This window comes from Suncus etruscus, chromosome X (genome assembly GCF_024139225.1).
Source record: "Suncus etruscus isolate mSunEtr1 chromosome X, mSunEtr1.pri.cur, whole genome shotgun sequence".
Taxonomy (NCBI): domain Eukaryota; kingdom Metazoa; phylum Chordata; class Mammalia; order Eulipotyphla; family Soricidae; genus Suncus; species Suncus etruscus.
In genome coordinates, this window is record NC_064868.1 from 47338227 (window position 1) to 47365124 (window position 26898).

The following is a 26898-nucleotide window of genomic DNA, read 5'->3' on the forward strand; positions in this document are numbered from 1 at the left end:
ACACTTTTGCAATATGGACTGTATATCAAGTTCTTGTAGAGTTGAGGAAGGGAAGCTAAATTCTAAATGCCCATGATGGTGGGAAAGATCAGTCATTGTGGACTTAAAAAGTCCTGAGAGGCTCTAATGGGATACTTAAGGTCTTATTAAGGGTAGGTTTAAGGTATGGAACCAAACATGATTTATCTGAACTAAGTGAAGTTCAGTTTGCTAAGAATTTTCCATTATAAAGAATTCGTTTGTACATAGAATTTTCTTGTCACCCAACAAAATTAATCTAAAGAAGTTCTATTTTTGTTTTCCTGTTTTCCTGCGTGAAATAGCCAAGAATGATCCCAGTGACATAATCTCATCAGGGCTCATAAGCAGGGTCGGCCATCTCTGACCATGGTGGGTGGAGCCAGATCCCTGAGATGTGCCTGGGCACAAGGAGACACAAAGGGCTGCTGCTTCCTCCCTGCATCATTTCCTGCTTTCCTGTGTCAGAAAGCCAATAAAGATACCAGCGAACATAATCTCATCAGGACTCATAAGCAAAGTAGGCTGTCTCTGCTGGAGAAGAGTGGAACCAGAGAAGCAAGACCACTCCATTCACAGGTGCGTACATATTCTAGCACATGAAAACCAACACAACACGTAGTAAAAACTACACTATAAGCATGTCAATGGGGAATCAAAGCAGGATAACACCATGCATAGAGAATGAAGACGGCAGCTCTGATGACCTGAAAAGTACCAACCAGCTAGGTAGCCTCTCAGATGAGTATAGAGAAGAAATACAAAGAATATGAGAAGGATGTTCATAGAATTCAAAGAAATCATAGATGGAACTGAAAAGACCACAAAGATAGAATTAGAAAACTCCAAAATGAAATAAAAGTACTAAAAAACTCAGTAGATGAAATGAAAACCTCAATGGAAAGTCTCTCGAACAGTAACAGTAGCTAAGGACAGAAGATGAGATACAAACAACTACACGCAGCAGAAAAGATTGGAAAAGAACCTTATAGCAAATGATCAGTTAATGGAAAAATACTCTAAGAATGTGAACAGTTAAAAGGAGAAGTCTTTGATAAACTCAAGAGAAACAACATAAGAATCATTGGCGTGCCAGAAACTCAGGAAAAAAATATCCTCAGAAAGAATCAACAGTCAAGGACATTATTAAAGAGAAATTCCCTGAGCTGAAGACTGCATACAACCAAATCCTGCTTGCCTGAAACTTACCAGTTAAAAGAGACCTGAAGAAAACCACTATAAGACACAGCAAGACACAATGACCAATCCCACAGATATGGATAGAATACTGAAATCATCAAGATCAAAAAGGGAAATTACACTCAAAGGAGCATCCTTAAGTCTTACAGCAGACTTGTCACAAGAAACCCTCAAGGCCAGAAGGTAGTGGTGGGATATAGTGACAAATCTCAATGAAATGAATGTTTTGCGTAGAATACTGCACCCAGTCAGACACACTTTAAGGTTTGAATGAAGTATACGTAGCTTGACGGATAAATAACAGTTCAGAAAATTCACAGACTCAAACCAGCCTTAAAAGATAAACTGAAAAGTCTACTTTAAGTTGAGACAAATCAAAAGACACACCAAATATCTACACAAAGATGGCCCTAAATCCCATTACAATGATCTGTGTCAACGTCAATGGGTTAAATGCACCAGTTAAAAGACATAGAGTGGCAAAATAAATCAAAAAGCTGAATCCAATATTCTGCTGCCTACAAGAAACACATCTAAATAGTCCGAAAAATACAGACTCAAAATCAAAGGTTAGAGGAAAATCATCCAAGCAAACAACTCCCTTAAAAAACTGGAGTGGCCATATTAATATCAGATGGCATAAACTTTAGACTTAGAAAAGTTATAAGGGACAAAGATGGACATTTCATTATAATCAAGGGGTATGTACAACAGGAAGAAATCATACTCCTAAATACATGTGCACCCAATGATGGACCAGCAAAATATTTAATACAATTGTTGACAAATCTGAAAGAAGACATTAATAGCAACACAACAACAGCGGGAAACCTCAACATTAACCTGTCACACCTTGATAAGTCAACCACGCTTAAATCCAACAAAAATATACTATATCTGAAAAGAAAAATGGAAGAAAGTGGAATAGTAGATATGTATAGGACATTCCGTCCCCAGAAAACTGGATACACATTCTTCTCCAGTGCACATGGGTCATTCTCCAGGATAGAGCACATGCTGGCCCATTAAAAATACTTCCATAAAATCAAGAGGATAGAAATTGTACATACTACCTTCTCAGATCACAAGGCACTGAAATTAGAGTGAACTACAAAGCAACACAGAAGAAAAAATGTAATACCTGATTATTAAACAGCTCATTACAGAACAACCAGTGGGTCAGAGACTTAGTAAAAGAGGAAATAAAAAGATTCCTAGAGGGGCCGGAGAGATAGTATGGAGATAGGGCATTTGCCTTGCATGCAGAAGGATGGTGGTTTGAATGCTGGCATCCCATATGGTCCCCCAAGCCTGCCAGGAGCGATTTCTGAGCGTAGAGCCAGGAGTAACCCTTGAGTGCTGCTGGATGTGACCCAAAACCCAAAAACCATAAAATAAAACAAAACAAAACAAAAACACCGTAATTCCTAGAAACAAATGTCAATGAAGAAACAAATTATCAGAATTTATGGGACACCCCACAAAAATGGTAATAAGAGAAAAAATTATAGATTTACAAGAACACATCAGGAGGAAGATGGGGCCTACATAAATAGCTTAATGGCACAACTTATAAAATTAGAAAATGATTAACAAAAGGAACTAAAAATAGGTAGGCAGAAGGAAATAACAAAGCTTAGAGCAGAAATCAATGAAGCAGAAATAAATAAAACCAATCTGATAATCAACGAAAGCAAAAGTTGGATCTTTAAAAAAATAAACAAGATTAACAAAGCATTAGCAAAACTCAGGAAGAAAAGGAGAGAGAAATTTAATAAACCAGATTAGAAAAGAAAAGGGGAGATTACTATAGATGCTGCAGTGATTCAAAAGGTAATCAGATTATTTTGAGAAACTCTATGCTACGAAACATTAGAACCTGGATGAAACAGATAAATTCTTTGACTCTTACAATCTTCCATGGTTAAACCAGGATGTTCTAAAACATATCTAAATGATCCATCATTTTACTGAGGAAAGTAAAATGGTCATCAAAAGTTTTCCCTAAAACAAAATTCCAGGCCCAGCAGGATTCACTAATGAATTATTTCTAAACTTTCAAGAGGAAATACTACCAATCTTTTTAAGGCTCTTCATGGAATTGAAAAATCAGTAATACTCGCAAATAGCTTTTATAAAGATATCTTCACCCTGATACCAAAACTAGACAGATGCTGCAGAAAAAAAGAAAGAAAGAAAGAGAGAAAGAGAGAAAGAGAGAAAGAAAGAAAGAAAGAAAGAAAGAAAGAAAGAAAGAAAGAAAGAAAGAAAGAAAGAAAGAAAGAAAGAAAGACTATAGACCAATATCCCAGATGAACACAGAGGCAAAAATCCTCAAAAAATCCTGGCATATAGGATCCAACACCTCATCAAGAAGGTCATATACCAAAACATATGTAAAGAAACATAATACACCATAACAACAAAAATAAAAATAAAAACAACATAATTATATCAATAGATGCAGAGAAAGTATTTGATATAATCTAACACCCATTCTTGATTAAAAACTCTCATCAAAATTGGAATGCAAGGAACTTTACTCAATATAATTAAGGCCATCTACCATATATCAAAGGCAAATATTATTGTCAATGAAGGTAAGATAAAAGCCTTTACTCTAAAATCTGGTACAAGACAAGGCTGCCCTCTCTCACCACTCCTATTCAACATAGTGCTGGAAGTTCTTGCCATAGCAATCAGGCAAGAAAATGATATCAAGGGCTTCCAGATAGAAATGGAAGAAGTCAAGCCCTCACTGTTTTCAAATCACATGATACTAAATTTATAAAACCCTAAAGACTCTACTAAAAAGCTTCTAGAAACAATAGATTCCTATAGCAAAGCGGCAGGCTACAAAATCAACACACAAAAAAACAATGGCCTTCTTGTACACCAATAGTGATAGAGAAGAAATGGACATTAAAAATCCCATTCTCATTATTGCCAGAAAAACACAAATACCGTGGAGTCTACTTAACTAAAGTGGTAAAAGACCTATACATAGAAAACTCCAATAACCTGCTTCAAGAAATAAAAGAGTACACAACGAAATGGAGACACATACCATGTTCATGGATTGGGAGTATTAACATCATTAAAATGTCAATACAGTACTCAAAGCATTGTACAGATTTAATGCAATCCCTCTATGTATACCCATGACATTCTTAAAAGAAGTGGATAAAACACTCGTGAATTTCATTTGGAGCAATAAACACCCACAAATAGTTAAGAGTACACTTGCAGTAAGGAATATGGGAAACATCACTTTCTCCAAGTTTAAATTGTGTTACAATGCAATAGTCATTAAGAAAGTATGGTATAGGAATAAAGATAGACTATAAGATCAGAGGAATAGACGAGTATTCAGAGAATATTCCCCAGACATACAACAAATTAATGTTTGATAAAGGGGCTAGAAATGTAAAATGGAGAAAGGAAAGCTCTTCAACAAGAGGTGCACGGAAACTGGTCAGCCACATGTTAAAAAGCAAACTCAGACCTCAATCCAACACCAGGCACTAAGGTCAAATCCACATGGATTAAAGACTTTGATATCAGACTGAAAACATTATGTATATAGAGGAACCATAGGTAAAGCACTCTATGACATTGAGACTAAGAGCATCTTCAAGGAGGAAACAGCACTCTCCAAACAAGTGGAAGCAGAGATAAATAGATGGTACTACATTAAGCTGAGAAGCTTCTGCACCTCAAAAGAAATAGTGATGAGGATACAAAAGCCACCCACAGAATGAGAGAAACAAATCACCCAATACCCATCAAATAAGGGGCTAAAATCTAAGATATACAAGATACTAACAGAAGTTAAGAATAAAACATCTAACCCCATAAAAATGGGGGGGGGAGAAATGGACAGACAATTTGATAAAGAAGGAATACAAATGGCGAAATGCACATGAAAAAAATGCTCCACATCACTAATCATCAGGGAGATGCAAATCAAAACAACTATGAGGTACCACCTCACACCACAGAGATTGGCACACATCACAAAGAATGAGAACAAACAGTGTTGGTGGGGATGTGGGGAGAAAAAAACTCTCATTCATTGCTGCTGGGAATGCCATCTTGTTCTGCCTTTAAAGAAAACAATATGAACATTTCTAAAAAAACTAAAAATCAAGCTCTCATGCAATCCATCAATACCACTCCTAGGGATATATCCTAAGAACCAAAGACACAACAAAATTGCCTTCTGCACACATTTATTCATTGCAATGCTATTTACAATAGCCAGAATATGGAAACAATCCAGATGTACAACAACATATGATTTGCTAAAGAAACTGCAGTACATAAAGATCTCTAATTCCAGAGGTCTGACTGAGACAACTGTAACTGAGCAGAACTTCTGGAAACATAATGAAAGACTCTGTCCTAGGCTTCGTCCTAGGATCGGGGCAAAAACCAAAACCACCAACTACAGAAGACTGATTAAAACAACCATGATGGAACAGAACTTCTAAAACCATAAAAAAGACTCCATCTTATCACCTGTTCAAAAACCAAGATCTCTAGTTACAGAGGCCTGATTTTATCATCCGTGACTAAGCAGAATGTTTCCAAACACCACAAAAGGACCTAGGGGAGAATAAAAGAGCATGTACAGAGCCTGTTGTTATTCCCATGAAAGTATACTTCAAGGGCAGAGAAACTCTGTATCTCTTAGGCCAAGGTAATTCCCTTTCTAATCTCCCCAATATTTACTGTGCCTATGCAAACAAGGAGAGAAGCACAAATTAATATTTTGTTATTGTTGTTGTTTGGGTATTTTGCTTTGTTTTTTTTTTATTTCAGGGCCATGGTTGTTTGATTTTTGTCTTTATTGCTGTGGTGCTTTTAGGTTTATTTGTTTGTTTGATTTTTTAATATTGTTGTTAAGTTTTTTTTCATTTCCCCTTTCTTTTCCTAAATTGATATTTATAGCCTCTAGAAGGACTCCTCCCATTTTTTGCTTGCTTGAATTTGCCCTTTTTTCTTTTTTCCTTCAAATAGAACCACATAACTTGAACCATATCGATCTGGCTCATAAAATGAGGGGGAAATAATGGAGGGTAAGAAGACCAAACAGTCGTATGGCTATTGAGTAGAAATAAAAAATGATCAGATTTAAACACCAAATCCAAAGACAATGACAACAGAATCAATACCCAATCTAAAACAATCTAGACACAGAGGGGACCACTTATACTAGCAGCCCAGGGCAGGGGGGCAACGGAGGGGGATATGGGATGCATGCTGGGAATAGGGGTGGAGAGAGGACAACATTGGTGGTGGGAATGCCCCTGATTCAATGTCACTATGTACCTAAAATATTATTGTGAAAGATTTGTAATCAACTTTGGTCAAAATAAAAATTATTAAAAAAAAAGAAACTGTAGTGCATATACACAGTGGAATACTATGCAGCCATGATAAGAGATAAGGTCATGAAATTTTGCTATACATGGATGGAGATGGAATCTACTATGCTGAGTGAAATAATCAGAAGGAGTGAGGTAGACACAGAATTGTGTCTCTCATCTTAAGGTTTTCAGAAACGTAAAAAAACATTGTTATAATACACAGAGATAATCGAGATGAGGGCTGGAAGTTCTGGTCCATGATATGAAACTTGCCACAAAGAGTAGTGAGTTCAGTTGTAGAAATGACTACACACAACTTCCATGACAATGGTAATGAGTGAAAAAAATAGAATGCCTTTCTTGAAGGCAGGCAAGGGGTAGGGGAGGGAGATGGAGGGCATTAGTGGTGAGAATACTGCACTGGTGAAGGAGGGGTTGTTCTATATTTTTATTTATATAACTGAAACCAAGTACAAAATGTTTGCAATCATAGTTATTAAAGATGAGAAAAAAACTAAAAAATTCTATTTTTATTGAGATGAATCATAATTGAGGTGAGAAAGGAGCATTATACACTGATCATGGGCTTCTTCGTTACCTTCACCTTCCTACAGTGTTTAAAGAACACCAGTACCCATGCTTAAGTTCTTCTTTCTCCTATCCCAATTTCCCCCAACCTGAGTATGAGATATAGTATTATCCCCTTAATTATTTGAATGGTACCCCAGAGATTTCCAGATATAAACTTCTGAGTTCTAAGTAATAAAAGTGAGGAGGAGACTTAATTTATGGTCAATGAAGTTAAATCAACCAATCAAAAATACCCAATACCCCCAAATTTCCACTATTTAGGTTAGAATTCAAAGAGCACCAGCATAAGAAAGGAATTGAGAAACAAATGCAATTTAGGTAGCAGAGGGAAAACATGATATAAGATGCCTATAAAAACAATACTAGAAGAAAGCACTCAGAATAAAAATATGTTCTTGGAGCAAAACACAAGATAAAAGTGATTAGTGTGCAGTAGATAATATGAAGTTGAAAAATATCCCTTAGTAAAATTTGAGAGAAATTACCCAAGTTCAGGATCCCAACGTTTTAATAAGCAGAAGTTCTCATAAGAGAAAAATAAATTGGAGGGGAGGAAATAACTTAAAATTTAATAGAAAATTTCTCAGAATTACAGGGCAATCTCTAGATTAGAAGCCACCATAAACGAGTAACAGTGAAACTATAGAATTTTTCTCACACACAAACACACATAATTCAAGGCACCATCATTAACTTATAGAACATCAGGAATACAGAAGAAACTAAGAGTTTTCAGAAAGAACAGTTATGGGAATCAATATTATGCTAAATTCTCAAACATTGTAACAGGAAGTTGGTAGTAAAATCAGAATGTTAGAAATATAAAAATAGTGGGATGTATGTGGTATGCAATGCTTGCAAAGGAAGCTAAAAGGCCTGAAATGTATGGTTGGGTCTGTGATGTGGGAAAGGCTGTGGTCAGAGTAGGTTGGTGTAATAAGCTACTTAGAATGATTTATTTTTCATTTTTGAACAACTTTTAATTGATATAAATGAAAATGTTAAGTGTGAAAAGTCAATGATTATCCTTGATTATATTATACCTTCTTCAAGGTAATAAGTTTTATAATTTAGATTTGGACAGCAAGGAACATTATTAACCAGGGGGTACATGTTGAATGGAATTAATATCCTACTCTTCCATGCTCCATAATTCTGCACAGGGCTTTTTAGCCCTAGATCATTGATACAGTGATACTTTTCACATCATCATTTGCGTTTATAACAGGTATTTTATATATTATGCTTGATAGATGAGAATGTGAGAAGGTAACCAGGAGAAGCAGTTAAGATCTCTAATTACAGAAGAATGACTATGATAACAGAGACTCAACAGAACTTTTACTGGGACCATATAAAAAGATTTTACCCTAGGCTTTGTCTTAGGGTCTGTGCAAAAACCAAGATTTCTAATTACAGAAGAGACTGACTTTGACAAATACAATTGAACAGAACTTCCCCTTGGATCATAAAGACTTTAAGATAGGATAACCAACATGCTTGGAACCTGTAGTCGATCTTATGACAGTATACTTCATGGATGGAGGCACCCTGTATCTATTAGGCCAAAAAAATTCTTTTCTAATTTCCCCCATCATTTTCCTAAATTTTATTAATTTTTTAATTTTACTTCCTAAATTTTTAAACTTTTAATTCCTAATTTTTTCTAATTTCAACCAATATGTGCTGCACCTACGCAAAAATATTTTTATTAATTTTTTAAAAAATTTTTACAAGTCTTTCACAGTTGTATTTCAGTAACATAGTGAGAGTGAATAGGAGCCGTTCTCACCACCAGTGTTGACATTCCTTCAAAATAGTTCCCAGCATGCATCCTGTATCTTCACCCTCACCCCCTAGACTGCTAGCATAATAGGTCCACTGCCACCTTTTATGTTTTTGTTTTTCTTTCTTTAAATTTTATTCATATCTCCTAGATAGAGGCTCCTACCTTTTACAAAGAACCTTAGAACTTGAATTATTTTGCTCTGCCTCATATTTATGTATCTTTCTACAAATAGAGAAAAGAAAGAAAAAAGTAAACGGGACTCAGGAGCCAAGTGGTCTCAGGAGCATTAAGTAAAACAAATGTCAGATCTAAATGCCCAAGCCATAGTCAAAGACAATAGAATCAAGAGACCCAAACTGTAACAAGCTAAACACAAAAATGTACCTGTTCAGGGGGACTAAGAAAGGTGATATGGGTTGCATGCTGGGAACTATGGTGGAAGGAGGGAGGAAGGTCAATACTGGGGGTGGAAATGGCCCAAATTCACTGTCTCTATATGCCTGAAATAAAACTGTGAAAGACTTGTAATTCACAATGGACTTAATAGAATTTAAAAAAATGGAGAAAGACTTGACTATAAGAGAGTAAAAATAAGTAGCCCAGTGTCTATATATACAATTGAATATTATCTTTCCAGTCACCATCCTGGAGGCCCCTGTCTCATGACTATACATCAAGATTTCTCATATCTAATATTTCAAATCATCCATATAGAACACATCATACATAAAATAATTTTTCTTATTTTAAGGTCATGCTGTATTTCTCATCACACATGTTAGCATCCTGACTGCCCAATAGAATCCTCTACTTCAATCTTTCCATGTGACATTTGACTCTTGATAAGACTCTGATCCAAGGTCAAAGGAAAAAGTTTTACCACTCTGGACAGAGATTCTTTAGAAAAAGTTGAGTAGATGATTCTAAAGAAATCTATGGCAACATTATTGGAATCAGTGCATAGTCATTGTGGGAAACTGCCTAAAGGGCAGTGCTAATTTTACCTTTTAATTGTTTTAACCTGTTAAAGAGTAAGCCTCATTATATTAAGGGTCTGAGTTCACAGTGCTAAACTATTTTCCTAAACCTCCATAAATTCTTCTCTATCCCTTTGTTGCTTGGGCAAGCCCCCATTTCCTACCTTACACAATGAAGGAATATGTTTTTGGAAGATAAAGGGAAGGCACATTCTCTGGTAATTGTCTAAATAATAATAATCTCCAAGCATGTTTCCCAATGTCCTGTTAGGTGGGAAGTCTTATACAGGTGTCTCATGTGTCATTTCATTTTGAATTATAATCTTGCTCCCTTCCTAGCAATGATGAATAGTTTCACCGTCTGTGGAAATAATAGGCAGAGAGACAGCTATATTTTCCTCTCTGCTGTGAAGGACAGCTCATCATTACAGTAGCAGGCATGTTTCATGCCAGGGTGAAAAGGAAGGAAGGGCACAATAAAACATATTTCTGATGCAGTTCTGTTTACAGAGATACTTCAAGATTAGATTCAAGGAAAGAATGAAGCTCTGACTATCACATTAATCACAGAGAGATTGTTATACAACACCCTGCTTTTACCCAAAACAAAGGCATTCCCCAACTTCCTCTTTCCTTTTCACCTACACCTTTGATATGTAAAAGTCGACCTGGATCTCACTTGACCCTCCCCTGCCTGGTTGTATTTGTACTGTTAGTTAAAGAAAAGATCAGTTTGGAGATCCTGAGGAGATCCCAATGTTAGAAGCCAAACAACTTCATGATTCTCTCCTGACAGGATTGGTTTATTAATTCTTTACGGCTGCCCTGCATCAGACCTGTTCACCTGGGGTTGGAAATATGGTGGGTGCGTAGAGTGATATCACAAGAGATGGTGAATGGCACTGCTCAAGTTGCCAATGACAAACTCCAGTTATCTCTAGATAGGAAGGTCTTTAAATTTAGAATAATCCTGGCAGCAAGATCTGAGAGAGGAGGATCACAGCTGCCAAAAAAATGTTCAATAGTCAATGTTTTATTGAGCCATATGGTTTTGAATTTTAAACATTTTCTTGGGACCTGAAGATAATACATTGTGTAAGGTGCTTTGCTTTGGCACGACCTATGCTGTAGTGCGATCCCTGAACACAGAAGCAGACATAAACCAGAGCACCTATGGTTGTGAAGCCATCATCTCCCAAATATATATTTTGGTAAAGAGCAAAAAAGAAAATGTAGAGAGCACGCTGGAGGGAGAAGAGGGTTTTTCTGTGAAAACCTCCAAGTGTACTAAATACTTGGTAACAGAATTAGCTGCATCACTTAATATTTGCCCTGCAAGGACTTTCTAACAAGCCTTTGAATTTAGTCTGATACTGGCAGCAAGGTATTGGGTGAAATCCTCTGTATTCTTTGGGATGCAGTGGGGAGAGAAAAAACTTGGGAGAAGATAATGAGGTGATTTTAAATCCCTGTTAACTATTTGTATTTTAAATGACATTTCTAGATGAGGCACCAGGTCTCTTGATAGGGCCCAAAAATCAGCTATCAATTTTCAGCCTGGAAAAAGCTTCTGGGGAAATGTGGCACTAAATTTGTAATTATTATGTATCTTGTTTCAGAAGGTCACAGTGAAAGGAAAATACTTTTTATTCTCTAGTATCACAAGGAACACCAAAAGGAATGACCTAAATTCTCCTCCTCTTAATGATTTTAGAGCTAGATTTTATTGATTATTAGTATTGAGTCACCATTATTATTCCAACAAAGAATCAGAGTACTGAATCAGTTTACCAGGATCACGTGGCCAGCATGACTAGACTTCAGAGTCAGGTATCTGAAGAAAATACTAAGGTCATATTTTCTCTTATGTAACATGCCAGCTCTAAAAAAGTCACTACTGCTGCTAATTGGAATGAGACCATATTCTCAAACCCTTTGGGGTCAGACAGAAACAAAGGTTTAGAATATCTTGGATTGTTGTCATTCTAATTCCATTAGAGACACATTTTGACCTGAAGCAAATTCTTCAAGTAAAAAAGCCTCTGTCTGAGTTTATACTTAAGAAATAAGTAATCAGGCCTAGCATCAACTAAAATGTACCTTTTAATATGCTCAAGGATTTATCTAATATCCCAAGGCTCTTGGCATGACATCAATACAGTATCACTCCTATTATTAATGAATAATAATTCATTTTATTATTATATTAATAATAATTCATTATTATCTAGCACTACATAGACCATTTAAGTCTGATGCTATATGCATCAGTGAAATGGATTTGTATGGCAACTAAGATGACCTCAAAGAGATTGAGTATAGTGTAACGGATATGGTGACTGCTCTCCATGCAGCTTACCCTGGACAAACCGCGGTTCGAATCCCGACCTACCACATGGTCCCCCGAACTTGGCTTCTGGCTGAAGATGACCTCATACCAGCAACGATAGCACTGTGCTGAAAGGGACTGAACTAAACAATGTGAAAAACTTTGAAGTCTAAATTTATGCTTGGGTTATGCTAGAGGCAAAATACTACACTGGATCACAAGAAAAATATAAACAAAATTGAGAGGAAATTTTTATCTAGAGCTCAGAATAAGGAGAAATATAGAATGAACTATTGCTTATTAGAAGCAAGCAACTTAACTTCTTGTTATATTTTTCCTTATTCCTGCTCTCAATTCACAAAACAGGATTATACAGCTGTGCAACAGCTGCCCAGCTCCATCTCAAAGCAGGTAAAACTAGTCTTGACCAGTGTGTGCACTGAAACAAATCAACATACTCCATGCCTGCCTCTCATGGGAGAATACAGACATTAGAGAGCTCTGGTTTAGCCTGCCACAGGAGGGCTGTGCAGAGTCTGGTCACGGCTCTGGACATCTCAGTGTAGTCTGTGGGGAGCAATAAGAATTCAGAATATGAATATAAGTTGCAGGCTGAGGAGGCCACTAGGAATGAAGACAATCTTTGTAAGGAATCTGTGGAGATGATGCAAAACATCAAGCATGTGACCCACAGCATGGTAGGGCATATTGGAGGGAAAGGGAATGAGACATTTTCTAATCTGATTAGTCTGAAGTTTCCCCTGAGGATGGAGATGGGTTACTGCACAATTAGAGGCAAAGTTAGACTGAACATGGTTTGCTTAGTGGCTTAGAGAGATGACCTCCTCAAAGCTAAGTTGAGTTCATAGGCAGATGTGGTCTGAGACTGAGATGACTTCAAGGCAAGATGCAGAATGGTCTTTCTGCCTTTACTGTCAAATCAAAGTCAGACAGAAAACAGTCTGCTGAGAGAATGAGAGGTTAATGACTTGTTGGCCTTAGTATTGGATAAGAAATATGCAGGTCCTCCAGAGGCCACACTCCCACATTCTGGACTTTTCAGGACAACTCATCCTTGAGGACATCAAGATATAATGTAATAAACATTCACAGCTTCCTGATGAGAAATCTTAATGCACAAAAAGCATGCACCTATCTTCTGGATAAACAATGCTTCTTCTTTGTAAGACATAAGCATCTTCCTAGCTTGTTTGTATGTCATTGTGAGTGGTCTGACCCTGACTTAATTTTCTCACCTCCAGTTACTGGGTGCTACTTCCAATCAGCCTCCAATAAATGCTTATTACCAGGTGTTGTCTAGAATTACCTCAATTCATTCTCAGATGTAACAAGATGGAGATATCATTATCTCAGATTAGAGGTAAGGAATCTGAGGTAGAGGGAGGTCAAATATCTTGCACAAGAATCATCCAAACAGTGAGTAGATTCAAGAATGCAGGATATAAAGTAAGCGTAAAATTGGCAAGATATGATAACCATTAATTATTTAAAAGAAGCAGGGAAAACAAATTAGGAAATGGGCTGCATTCTAATGGATCAGCTGACAAGTTACAGATCTTCATTACGAGATAAGGAACAAAAAAAAAGAACACTTACGAGGAGATAACACTTCCAACCGACAAAGGTCTGAATGAATGGGGTGCAACATGAAAGAAAAAGATTTCAGATCTAAAACTGGAAATTATTCCCTACTACAGCAATAGCAGAAAAGCGAACTCAGACCCCCAGCTAACATCATGTATGAAGGTAAAATCCAAATAGATCAATGACCTTGATATCAGACCTGAAACCATAAGGTATATAAAACACTCCATGATATTGAGACTGAAGGCATTTTCAAGGAGGAAACTGTACTCTCCAAACAAGTAGAAGCAGAGATAAACAGATGGGAATATATTAAGCTGAGAAGCTTCTGCACCTCAAAGAAATAGTGCCCAGGATACAAGAGCCACCCACTGAGTGGGAGAAACTATTCACCCAATACCCATCAGATAAGGGGCTAATATCCAAAATATATATAGCACTGACATAACTTTACAAGACAAAAACATCAAATCCCATCAAAAATGCTGAGAAGATGAAGAGACACTTTGTCAAAGAAGAAATACAAATGACCAAAAGGCACATGAAAAAATGCTTCACATCACTAATCATAAGGGAGATGCAAATCAATACAACTATTGATCTCACACCACACAGATTGGCACACATCACAAAGAATGAGAACAAGTAGTGCTGGCGGGTATGTGAAGAGGAAGGAACTTTTATTCATTGCTGATGGGAATGCCGTTTAGTCTAACCTTTATGGAAAGCAATATGGAGATTCCTCCAAAGACTGGAAATTGAGATCCCATATGATCCAGCTATATCATACCTAGGGATATATCCTAGGAACACAAAAATACAATAAAAAATCCCTTCTTCACACCTTTATTCATTGCAGTGCTGTTTACAATAGCCAGAATCTGGAAACAACTAAGAAGCCCTACAACAGATGAATGGCTAAAGAAACTGTGGTACATATACACAATGGAGTATTATGCAGCCATCAGGAGAGATGAAGCCATGACATTTTCCTATACATGGATGTACATGGAATCTATTATGCTGTGTGAAATAAGTCAGAGGGAGAGAGTTAGTTGCAGAATAGTCTCACTCATCTATGGGTTTTGAGAAAAATAAAAGACTTTCTTGCAATAATTCTCAGAGACAAATGAGAGGAGGGCTGGAAGGTCCAGCTCATGACATGAAGCTCACCACAGAGTGATAAGTGCAGTTAGAGAAATAACTGCATTGAGAATTATCATAACAAAATGAATGAATGAAGGAAGTAGAAAGCCTGTCTAGAGTACAGGCGAAGGTGGGGTGGGGAGGAGGGAGATTCGGGACACTGTTGATGGGAATGTTGCACTGTTGAAGGGGGTGTTCTTTACATGACTGAAACCCAACTACAATCATATTTGTAATCAAGGTGTTTAAATAAATATATTAATAAAAAGAAATAGCAATAAGGAAGGCCGAAGGAGAATGTAGCAAGACATAAAGTATATGTGTGAATAGCTTAATAAACCAGTTAAAAGAAAGAGATGTTTTAGAAATGTAGTATAATGAATGGTATCTGTTAGAAAACCCTGTTTCCCATGCCTCTCAACTTCATCTACTACTTAGAACCTTTAAATAGAAAAACCTACTTACCTTGCTAGTAAATAAAAGCAAATAGAACTGATAGATCAGATCAGTATTTCTGAATCTTTCTCCTACTCTGGCCCCTCTTACCTTGTATCCTTCCTGTGCCCACAGTCCTATAGTAAGAATACTATTATTGTACTGTGGCCCCCTTGGAATACTTTGTAGGCCCACACAAAGTCATTAGGTATTAGCTGGGAAATACTGCTCTAGAAGATAAGATCAGGTCAATGCGTACCTAGATTGGCTCTCAGACCACAATTTGACCACTAAGTATAACTTAATTTTATTTGTTCCTTCAATTTCTCCTTTTTTTTATATTCTCATTTGAAGACTTTATTTTGTGAGAGGGTACAGAAATCTAAAATATATTATCTTCTTTCAAAAGATTCACAATTTAATTAGAATTATAGTAACATTAGGTACTAAAATATTGCAAAATTCGAGGTACACACAATAGATACTGAAATAATTTAGTAAAATATTTGCAATTGCTACTAACTATAAGATTCAAAGAATGTTTAATTGTCAAGATAAGTGAAACCTACTCTATAAATTCTCAGAAATGACTTTAGTGACATCATTGTGAGTATGTATAATCATTTCAAGAAATAATGACATGATCAGTCAATCAGCAAAGCATAAGAAATTGTGGAAGTTAAAATGAGAATACTACAAGCAGATATGTAGAGTATGATAAGTAATTTTAAAAAGGTCATTTAGAAACTCCTTGAGAAGCAGAGTAACAGCAGCTAAGGAAAATATCAAAATGCTCCACATGGAAATAAAGAAATCCTCTAGAAAATATAAGAACATAAAAAAATAGCAGAAAAGAAATAACACACCAGAGAATTATGGGTAAACTCTATGAAAAATATAACAATACTCAAAGTTCCCTGAGGACTAGGAAGAAATAAATGAAGCTCTAATGGTTAAAGAAATCATAGTTAAGAATTTCCCAGAATTGGGGCTGGAGTGACAATACAGCATGTAAGGTGTTTGTTTGCCTTGCATGCAGCCAACCTGCATGCTCAGGGTTTGATGGTCAACATCCCATATGGTCCCCTGAACCCCGCCAGAAATAAATCCTAAGTGCAGAGCTAGGAGTAAATCCTGAGCATTGTCGAGTGTGGCCCGAAATACAAAAAGAACATGCCAGTGTTGAGGAATATAAATAACCAAATAAAAGAGGCATGACGGGTCACAGTAAAATCTCAGTTACAAAAATTCCAAGATACATTTTGATCTGAATTACAAAAGAAAAAATACAAAAAAATCAAAGCAGCAAGATTAAAATGGGAACTTACATGCAAAGGAAACCCATAAGATTTAACAGCAGATCTATCAGATGAGACTCTATAAGTCAGAAGAAAATAGAGATATAGAATATAAATTTAACTAAATGAGCACCTCACCAAAAATACTTTATCCAGCAAGATTGTCATTCATATTTGAAAAAAATATAGAACTTAAGGGACAAACAATGGTGTAAGGAATTTGTAAATTTGAAGCCTTGAAACAGTATTGCAAGAAGCATTCAAGAAGCTTTTTTAGAGAACAGAACAAACTTCCCAGCACATGGCGCTGAATAATACTCCTGGTGCTTAAGGTTGCCCTCTACTACATTAAGAAAGGCATGTCTGGACTGCAGCTATAGCATAGCAGATAGAACATTTGCCTAGCATGTGGCTGACCTGGTTTCAATCCCTAGCATCCTATTTGGTCCCCTGAGTCTGCCAGGAGTAATTTCTCTCTCTAATATATAAATCTATACATATATATCATATATATAATTATTGTAGCAGTACAGTTACAAAATTGTTCATGGTTGAATTTCAGTCATAGACTGTATATCATCTTTTACCAGTGCACATTTTCTTCCACCAATAACCCCAGTTTCCCTCCCACCAGTGTCCTGCCTGCCTCTGGAATAGGCATTTTCTTCTCTTTCTTTCTCTCTTTTCTTTATTTAAACTGTGGTTTGCAATATTTTTAATAAAGAAATGACATGCATATCACTATATCCCATTTCAGCATCCAGTTCTTGTCCAGAGTGACTGATCACTACCTTAACTGCACCCACCACTCTTTGTGGCAAGTTTGCTACTGTCAGGAGTAATTTGAGAATTTGAGTGTAGATACAGGAGCAACTCCTAAGAGCTGCTGGGTGTGAACCTGGCCCCTCCTCCCAAAACAGAAAGGCATGTTTACTCCTAGCTTGCTAAGGGATTTTATATGTTTTTAATAAAAAATCAAGTTTTCATTTATATTTAATTTCCTACGTCCAGTGATTTCTATTTAAAAACATGGAGATTTTTATTATAACCTTTTACTTATTAATGCAGGTACCTAAGCAATATCTATAATATAATAGCTTATAATATAAAGCCAAATTCCCTTTCTTAGAAAAAATATACTTGGTAATTTTATTGGGAAATTCAAATTTATCCCCTTTAAATTTCCTTAATTCTATTCACTCTTAATTTTCATCTGTAGAAGTTACCTATTCATGTAAACTCAAAAATGCATTAGAACAGAAATATCCATAATAGTAATTCTTTAAATTTATATACTGCTAAAAATGATTTAGTTCTTTTATGTTTTGTTGGGGGCAACACCTAGTAGTGCTCAAAGCTATACCTGGCTCTTCACTCAGAGATCACTCTTGGTGTGCTCAGGGGTCCAGACGGGGTACCAGGAACTGAACCTAAACACACCATGTGCAAGGCAAGTGCTCTACATACTGTACTATTGCTCTGGCCCAAAAAATGCTTTAGCTTTAAAAAATTACTTTAGAAACTATAGTTGACAGTTTTGTGGAACTTTAGGACACTAGAGGCACTCATCTTTATGTGTGACCAACTCCACACACAAAAAAGACACCTTTCTCATAAGTGGGATAAAAAAGAAACAGTAAGAGAACAACAAATGGTCAAAAGTCTTTGGACTGGAAGCTTAAATGTGGAGTTTGTTGGGAGGGGTTTCTGGGACACTGGTGGATGGTACTGGGCTCTCTGGTGATGGATCTGGTGTTAGAATCATGTATTCATGAAAAGTATAATGAATAGTACTGCAAACCCCAATAACTCAGTACAAGTGTTTTATGGGTTTGGGGTTTATTTTGTTTGTTTTGTCTTGCTTTGGAGCCACAAGTTGTGGCACTTGGGTGTTATCCCTGGCTCTACACTCAGAAATCGATCCTGACAACTTTCAGAACTATATGGGAATGCTGGGGATCGAACCTGGGTTGGCTTTGTGCAAGGCAACTGTGTTGTGCTATGTGCTTTGCTTTCATTCTGGCTCCATTACAAATTACTTTTAATAAATGTACAGACTTGGGGAGAAGATCCTGAAAACAACTGAAATATAGCTAAAGGATTGAGGAATGCGAAGAGGTTGGGAGGAGACCCTGAGACAATGGTAGAGAGAAGCAGTCACTCTGGTGTTGGAATGTTGCATTCCACAAAACAGTGATCAACAGTATTATAAATTATGGTACTGAAAATGTAAAAAATTTGGTTTAGAACAAGAGTGAACATAGTAGGAATGGAGAAGTGTGAATGGGAAAAACATTAGAAAGGAGGTAGAACTTTCAATATATTTGAATATACTTTCTATTGGCAGATAATAATTGAAAGGATGTGCATTCGGAAGATAGGGGGTTAAGTCATAATTGTACTTCTAGAGAATAAAGATAGTCTTCGCAAAAAAAAATACCTCCTCTTTCTAAATCTCATTATCCTCATATAAGATAGGACAGTAGCTCTGATTGGACCAAGGTGTTCTCACAAAATAAATGAGAAAATGTATACACAGCAATGATAACAGTGCATAAAAGACAACACTCAATGTGAGAACTATAGAGATAAATAAGTCATAGAAAGAGTTGGAGTAATGCCATAGGAAGCACAAAGGATGACCAGAGTCTTGATGACAACGAGGGTGATGTCCATGAAGTCAAAAGTCTGTGCTTTCCTTTTGTTACATCATAATTTCTGTGCTGTACAATAGGTCTTTTATTGTCTGTTTTTACTTATGATATACTTATGATTTACTTATGAATACTGCTCTGAAAAAATCTACCCTGAGCTTTAAATGTTATATTTACAAAAAATAAAAAGCAACATTTTGCCCCAGGATCTTGTATGTGCATATGTCTTAAGGTTAAAAGATAAATAATAATAGGCTATGTAATATTCAAAATTATGACTAGCTTTTGTCATGCTTAAATAAATTCTTTTTATCAATAATAGAATGAAAGTAGTCAGGTGGAAAAGGTAGCCAATTAAAGGTAAATGTAATCAGGATAGCCCTCACAACAAAAATAGGCAGGACAATCCCAATGAAAGACAGAGTTCTCACTTACCTGGCCAGTAAGGATTCTAGAAGATCATTGGTGAAAGGTAACCTGTGGGCCTTGCACAATCTTCTTACATCATTAGACGGTAGTACATTTTTTCTGCATCAAAACAAAATAAGTAGGGTTTTAAATACTTTCTGTCATTCAAATAACAAATGTTATAAGAAAGAAAACACAGATCTGTCCTAAAAATGTACACATTAAAATTAGTATGAAAGGTGGGTGTGAGTGCAAGCGAGGGCTGAACGCAGCTTGCCTGGTGCCTCCATCCTGCATGCCTCGGAGGCAGCCCCCCGCATCTTGCAGAGACACCTCAGAACCCATGCTTCAGGGGCAGCGGGCCCCAGCCCAGCGAGAGATACCAGCACCCCTATCTGCCTGTCTTCTGTGCTGTGCTCCATTTTCGGCCTGATTTCATCCTGTGTGTGGCTCATCTGCAGACGGCTCGCCTTCCCTGGAGCCTTCCCTGGAGGTGAGCTTACACGCCCAGAAAGGGTAGAGCCAGAGGAGAACCGCCGCTCTGCTTCGCTTCCCGCTGTGCACATCATTTAGCCAATGAATACAACCACAACACGTAGAAAAACCCACAATACAAGTGTGACAATGGGGAAACAGCACAGGCCAGCAGAAGACATAGAGAATAACAATGGCAACTCTGATGACTTGAACATGACCAACCAACTAGTCAGTCTCTCAGATAAGGAGTTTAAAGTCGCAATATGGAAGATGTTCAAAGAACTCAAAGAAAGTATAGAAGAGAGCACTAATAAGAATCAAGAGAGTGTGTGTGTGTGGGGGGGTAAGAATCAAGAGAATATGAAGATAGAAATCAGAAAACTCCAAACTGAAATTTCAGGTCAAATAACAGATCTGAAAAACTCAGTAGATGAACTAAAGAAAAACATGGTTGAGCTTTCCCACGGGTTAACAGCAGCTGAGGATGAAATTAGTACACTGGAAGATGAGATGAATAACAATTCCATACAGTAGAAGAAATTGGAAAAAATCCTTAAAGCAAATGATCAAACAATGGAAAAATTACTCAAAGAATGGGAACAGATGAAAATAGAAGTCTATGATATGCTCAACAGAAAAAACTTAAGAATCATTGGAGTCACATGCCAGGATTTCGTGGGCTTTTGACTGGTATGATGGGGGCTCTGGGTAGGACAGCTAGCCATAGGACCCCTGGGCTGACCACTTAGTCCAGGCGAGCATGATTCCCCCCACACCAGGCGGGTCTTCAGGGCCACGCCTGGTTAATCGGGCCCTGGGGGGAGGGGGTGAGAAATTCCTCCCTAGGCATCCAAAAACTACAGAGGCTCGGCTGGGCCCAGAACACTCCACATGCCAGGATTTCGTGGGCTTTTGACTGGTATGATGGGGGCTCTGGGCAGGACAGCTAGCCATAGGACCCCTTAGTCCAGGCGAGCATGATTCCCCCCACACCAGGCGGGTCTTCAGGGCCACGCCTGGTTAATCGGGCCCCGCGCGTACTTCATGTACTTCATGTATTCAGAATATTCCTTACTCTTATGTTATGTTTTCCGTATACTGAATGTTTATTTTGTATTCTCCCCTTTCCCACACCCCTACAAAGCTCTTTTTTACTCCTTAACTCTCTAACCCCCTCTCAAACATCACTAACCTAGTTTACTCTTTTTAACTTCAGTAGTGTACAATCGTAATCACAGTCCAAAGCTGTGCATTGTGTGTGACAACCCCAAACTGTTTCAAGATACATAAAATGGACACGTATTTCTTTAGAATATTTTGTGTTTTTTCTCTGACAGCTATAATTCTTTCTAAATGTTGTCTTATACAGTGATTCTAACCACTTCTTATCTTCTCTTTTTGAACTGTTTAACAAGGAATTTTGGTGGAAGAGTCCCCCAGTTTAATGCTTATGATTGAACCATGTCATGGGAATCATTGTAATTGTTCTTATGGCCCCCATATGCGCCAATAACACCATGTGGCATTGCTTCTTATTTGCATAGGCACATTAAAATGGGGAAATAGTATAAATACAAATAAGATCCTATCTAATAGAGATTGGAACACACAAATCTTGTAGTGCAAAGGGACCTTACACCCTGAACATTGAACAATAACGACCTGGCACAGGCTTCAGAAGAAAGGGCATATTCCATTCTCCCCTGAACCAGGAAAGCCATCCACGAAACATCCAGGCTGGTCTATAACATCACCTGGAAGCAATCCTCTACCACAGAAGACCTACACTGCTCAGACTTCGACCTGCTCAAAAGAGACTTCCCTTAACACTGAGAGGACTTAACAACAACAACGACCTGCTTACAGGACAGGGCCCGCTGCATTGCCCTTTGATTGTGAGGTGAAAGGAGAGGATGCTCCACGTCCTGACTTCAATGTAAGATATGCAGATTCCAGGATCTTTAATACAGAAACATGATACCAACAACAGAGACTGTGTGAAAAATAAAAGTGTGTTGGCACTACAGACAATGTATTGGATTGGACGATCTAGCTTGCCTGGAGCCTAGACTTGGTCTTGTGCCAGGAAACTTCAGGGGTCTGGTCTCTTTGTACTTAGGCCAAGGTTATTTCTTTCCATGGCCCTCATATTTTGGTGGGCCTATGCAAACAACAATTGCCACTCTAACACCATTCTTACTGTGCTCCTTTGACTCTAATCCTTAAAAAGAACTCACTTAAAATTTGAGGTTAACTTAAGCTAATATGCATGTATATGGAAATGTAAGAAAATACTATGCCTGTAATGTTTAAGGAGTTACGTAAGTTTTATGGCTTTAGATTGCCTTGTATACTGTTAAGATATATTATAATGTGTTACAATCTGGGGACTTGAGGGACAAAGTAATTGTACATGGATTCTGTCTTATTTATCTTAATGTTCTTTGGCTGAAATTTCAAAGTTAAGATATCAGCAAGGGGACTTCTGAGAATTATGTTATGGGTGATTGTCCTTCCACTGTAACTTTACCTTGTCCTCTTTCTTTGTACCCTTGTTCTCATAATTAAAAATAAAAATTAAAAAAAAAAAGAATCATTGGAGTCCCAGAGACACAGGAAGAAAATCTCCAGGAAGAATCAACGGTCAAGAACATCATTAAAGAGAAACTACCAGAGCTAATGAATACATGCAATCAAATCCTGCATGCCCGAAGAGTACCATCTAAAAGAGATCCCAGAAAAAACACCCAAGACACATCCTAGTCATAATGACGAATCCCACAGACAGAGACAGAATTCTGAAGCAGCAAGATCGAAAAGAGAAATTACATTCAAGGGAACATCCTTGAGATTTACTGCAGACCTGTGACTGGAAACACTCAAGGCCAGAAGGCAGTGGTGGGACATAGTGACAAAACTAAATGAAATAAATGCTTTGCCTAGAATACTGCACCCAGCAAAACTCACTTTCAGGTTTGAAGGAACAATATATGGTTTCACAGACAACAACAGCTCAGAAACCTTACAGACTCAAAACTATTCATAAAAGAAAAACGAAATGGCCTACTTTCAGACAAGACTGACCAACAGACACACCAAACTTCGATATAAAGATGGCATTAAATCCCAGGACAATTCTTTATCTCAATGTCAATGGACTAAATGTACCAGTTAAGAGACACAGAGTGGCTAAATGGATCAAAAAACTCAATCCAATCTTCTGCTGTCTATAAGAAATGCACCTGAATAGTCAGAACAAACATAGACTCAAAATAAAAGGCTGGAGGAAAATCATGCAAGCAAACAACACCCATAAAAAAGTTGTAGGGGCCATACTAATATCAGATGATGCAAACTTTATACTTAGGAAAGTTGTAAGGAACAAAGATGGACATTTTGTATTAATCAAGGGATACGTACAGCAGGAAGAAATCACTCTCTTAAACATATATGCACTGAATGAGGAGCCAGCAAAATATTTAATAAAATTTTTGATAAATCTGAAAAATAATATCAATAACAACACAATAATTGTGGAAGACCTCAACATGGCATTGTCAACACTTGACAGGACAACCAGAACCAGACTGAAAGCCAACAAGAATATACTAGACCTGAAAAGAGAAATGGAAGAAAGAGGCCTAGTGGATATATACAGGACACTCCATCCCCAGAAGCCTGGATACACATTCTTCTCTAATGTACATGGGACATTCTCCAGGATAGATGACATGCTAGCACAAAAAACATACCTCCATAATATAAGAGGATAGAAATTTTGAAGGCTACCTTTGCTGACCACAAGGCCCTGAAATTATATGTGAACTACAAAGGGACACAGAAGAAAAACTTTAATATCTGGAAGTTAAACAGCCTAATACTGAATAACCAGTATGTCTGAGATGAAATCAAAGAGGAAATCAAAAATCAAAACCTTCCTAGAAACAAATGACAATGGAGACAGAAACTATCAGAACCTATGAGACACAGCAAAAGCGGTACTGAGAGGAAAATGTATAGCTTTGCAAGCACACATCAGGAAAGAAGAAGGGGCATACCTGAGTAGCTTAATGACGCAGCTCATAGAATTAGAAAGTAAAAAACAAAAGGACCCAAAAAATAGGGAGACAGAAGGAAATAACAAAGCTGAGAGCAGAAATCAATGAAGTGGAAACCTGAAAAATAATCCAAAAATCAACGAAAGCAGAAGTTGATTCTTTGAAAAAATAAACAAGATTGATAGACCACTGGCAAAACTAACAAAGAAAGAGAAAGAGAGAAACTTGATAACTCGTATTAGGAATGAAAAACGAGAGATCACTACTGATATGGTAGAGATCCAAAAGGTAATCAGAAACTACCTTGAGAAACTCTATGCCACCAAAAATGAAAACCTGGAAGAAATGGATAAATTTTTGGACTCTTATAATCTTCCACGGTTGAATGAAGAGGATTTAACATATCTAAACACACCCATTACTACTGAGGAAATTAAGACAGTAATCATATGTCTGCCCAAAAACAAAAGTCCAGGCTCTATGGATTTACTAATGAATTCTTTCAAACCTCTCAAGAGGAACTTCTACCAATGCTGGCAAGACTCTTTCATGAAATAGAAAAACACTTCCAAATAGCTTTTATGAAGCCAACATCACCTTGATACCTAAACCAGACAGAGATGCTACATAAAAAGAAAATTAGAGACCAATATCGCTGATGAATACAGATGCAAAGATCCTCAAAAAAATCCTGGCAAATAGGATTCAATACCTCATTAAGAAGATCATCCACTACGATCAAGTAGGTTTCATCCCAGGAATGCAAGGATGGTTTAACATCCGTAAATCTATCAACATAATACACAACATCAACAACAAGAAAAATAGAAATCACAAGATCATATCAATAGATGCAGAGAAAGCATTTTATAAGGTCCAACACCCATTCTTGATCAAAACTCTCAGCAAGATGGGAATGGAAGGAACCTTTCTCAATATAGTTAAGGCCATCTACCACAAGCCAGAGGCAAATATTGTCCTCAATGGAGAAAAACTGAAAGCCTTTCCTCTAAATTCTGGCACAAGACAAGGCTGTCCTCTCTCACCACTCCTATTCAACATAGCACTGGAAGTACTTGCTATAGCGATTAGGCAAGAAAAAGATATCAAGGGAATCCAGATAGGAAAGGAAGAAGTCAAGCTCTCGCTGTTTGCAGATGACATGATACTCTACCTAGAAAACCCTAAAGTCTCTATGAAAAAGCTTCTAGAAACAATAGACTCATATAGCAAGGTGGCAGGCTACAAAATTAACACACAAAAATCAGTGGCCTTTCTATATTCCAATAGTAATAAGGAAGAAATGGACATTAAGAAAACAACCCCATTCACAATAGTGCCACACAAACTCAAATGTCTTGGAATCAACTTGACTAAAAATGTGAAGGACCTATACAAAGAAAACTATAAAACTCTGCTCTAAGAAATAAGAGAGGACACGCGGAAATGGAAGCACATACCCTGCTCATGCATTGGCAGGATTAACATCATCAAAATGGCAATACTCCCCAAGGCATTATACAGATTTAATGCTATCCCTCTAAAGATACCCATGACATTCTTCAAAGAAGTGGATCAGGCACTTTTGAAATTCATTTGGAACAATAAACACCCTAGAATAGCTAAAGCAATCATTGGGAAGAAGAATATGGGAGGACTTACTTTCCCCAACTTTAAACTGTACTACAAAGCAATAGTTATCAAAACAGCATGAAATTTTCTTATCCATGGATGTACATGGAATCTATTATGCTGAGTGAAATAAGTCAGAGAGAGAGAAAGACGCAGAATGGTCTCACTCATCTATGAGTTTTAAGAAAAATGAAAGACATTCTTGCAATAATAACTTTCAGACACAAAAGAGAAAAGAGCTGGAAGTTACAGCTCACCTCATGAATCACCACAAACAGGGATGAGTTTAGTTAGAGAATAACTATGTTTTGAACTATCCTAATAATGAGAATGTACAAGGGAAATAGAAATCCTGTCTAGAGTAGAGGCGGGGTTTGGGTGGGGAGGAGGGACATTTGGGACATTGATGATGGGAATGTTGCACTGTTGATGGGTGGTGTTCTTTACATAACTGAAACCCAAACACAATCATGTATGTAATAATGTTGTTTAAATAAAAAATTAAAAAAAATTAGTATGAAAATTATTACTGGAGAAGCAGGGTAGAGTCTCCTCCCTGCCACCAAACACCATTGCAAGGGGCTGTAGAAGCCATTGCTGTGAGTGTTGAGACCAAAACCCACCCAGAAGCCCCTGCTGAATCTGTGTGAACAGAGGAAAGCAAGAAATTAGCAAGCAGAGTAGAGCAAGAGGTGCATGGCCACTCCTCTTCGTGGCACAATTTCTAGCCAATAAATTCCACGAAAACATGTAGAAAAAACATACAACAAGCATGACAATGGCGAAACAACACAGGCCAACACCAGGCATAGAGAATGAAGATGCTAGCTCTTATGACCCAAACATTGCCGACCATCAAATTAGCCTTCAGAGAAGGAATTTAGAGAAGAAATATGGAGGATCCTCATA

At 37.3% G+C, this 26898-nt stretch overlaps 1 protein-coding gene across 1 annotated transcript in view; it reads right to left on the bottom strand.

The window, feature by feature from the left end:
* EFHC2 (EF-hand domain containing 2) overlaps window positions 1–26898 on the bottom strand; it is a 208358-nt gene that overhangs the window by 21429 nt on the left and 160031 nt on the right. Inside the window, exon 13 of the mRNA XM_049766899.1 lies at window positions 19850–19942. Within this exon, the coding sequence (XP_049622856.1) occupies window positions 19850–19942 (93 nt within the window). The remainder of the gene's footprint in view (window positions 1–19849; window positions 19943–26898) is intronic.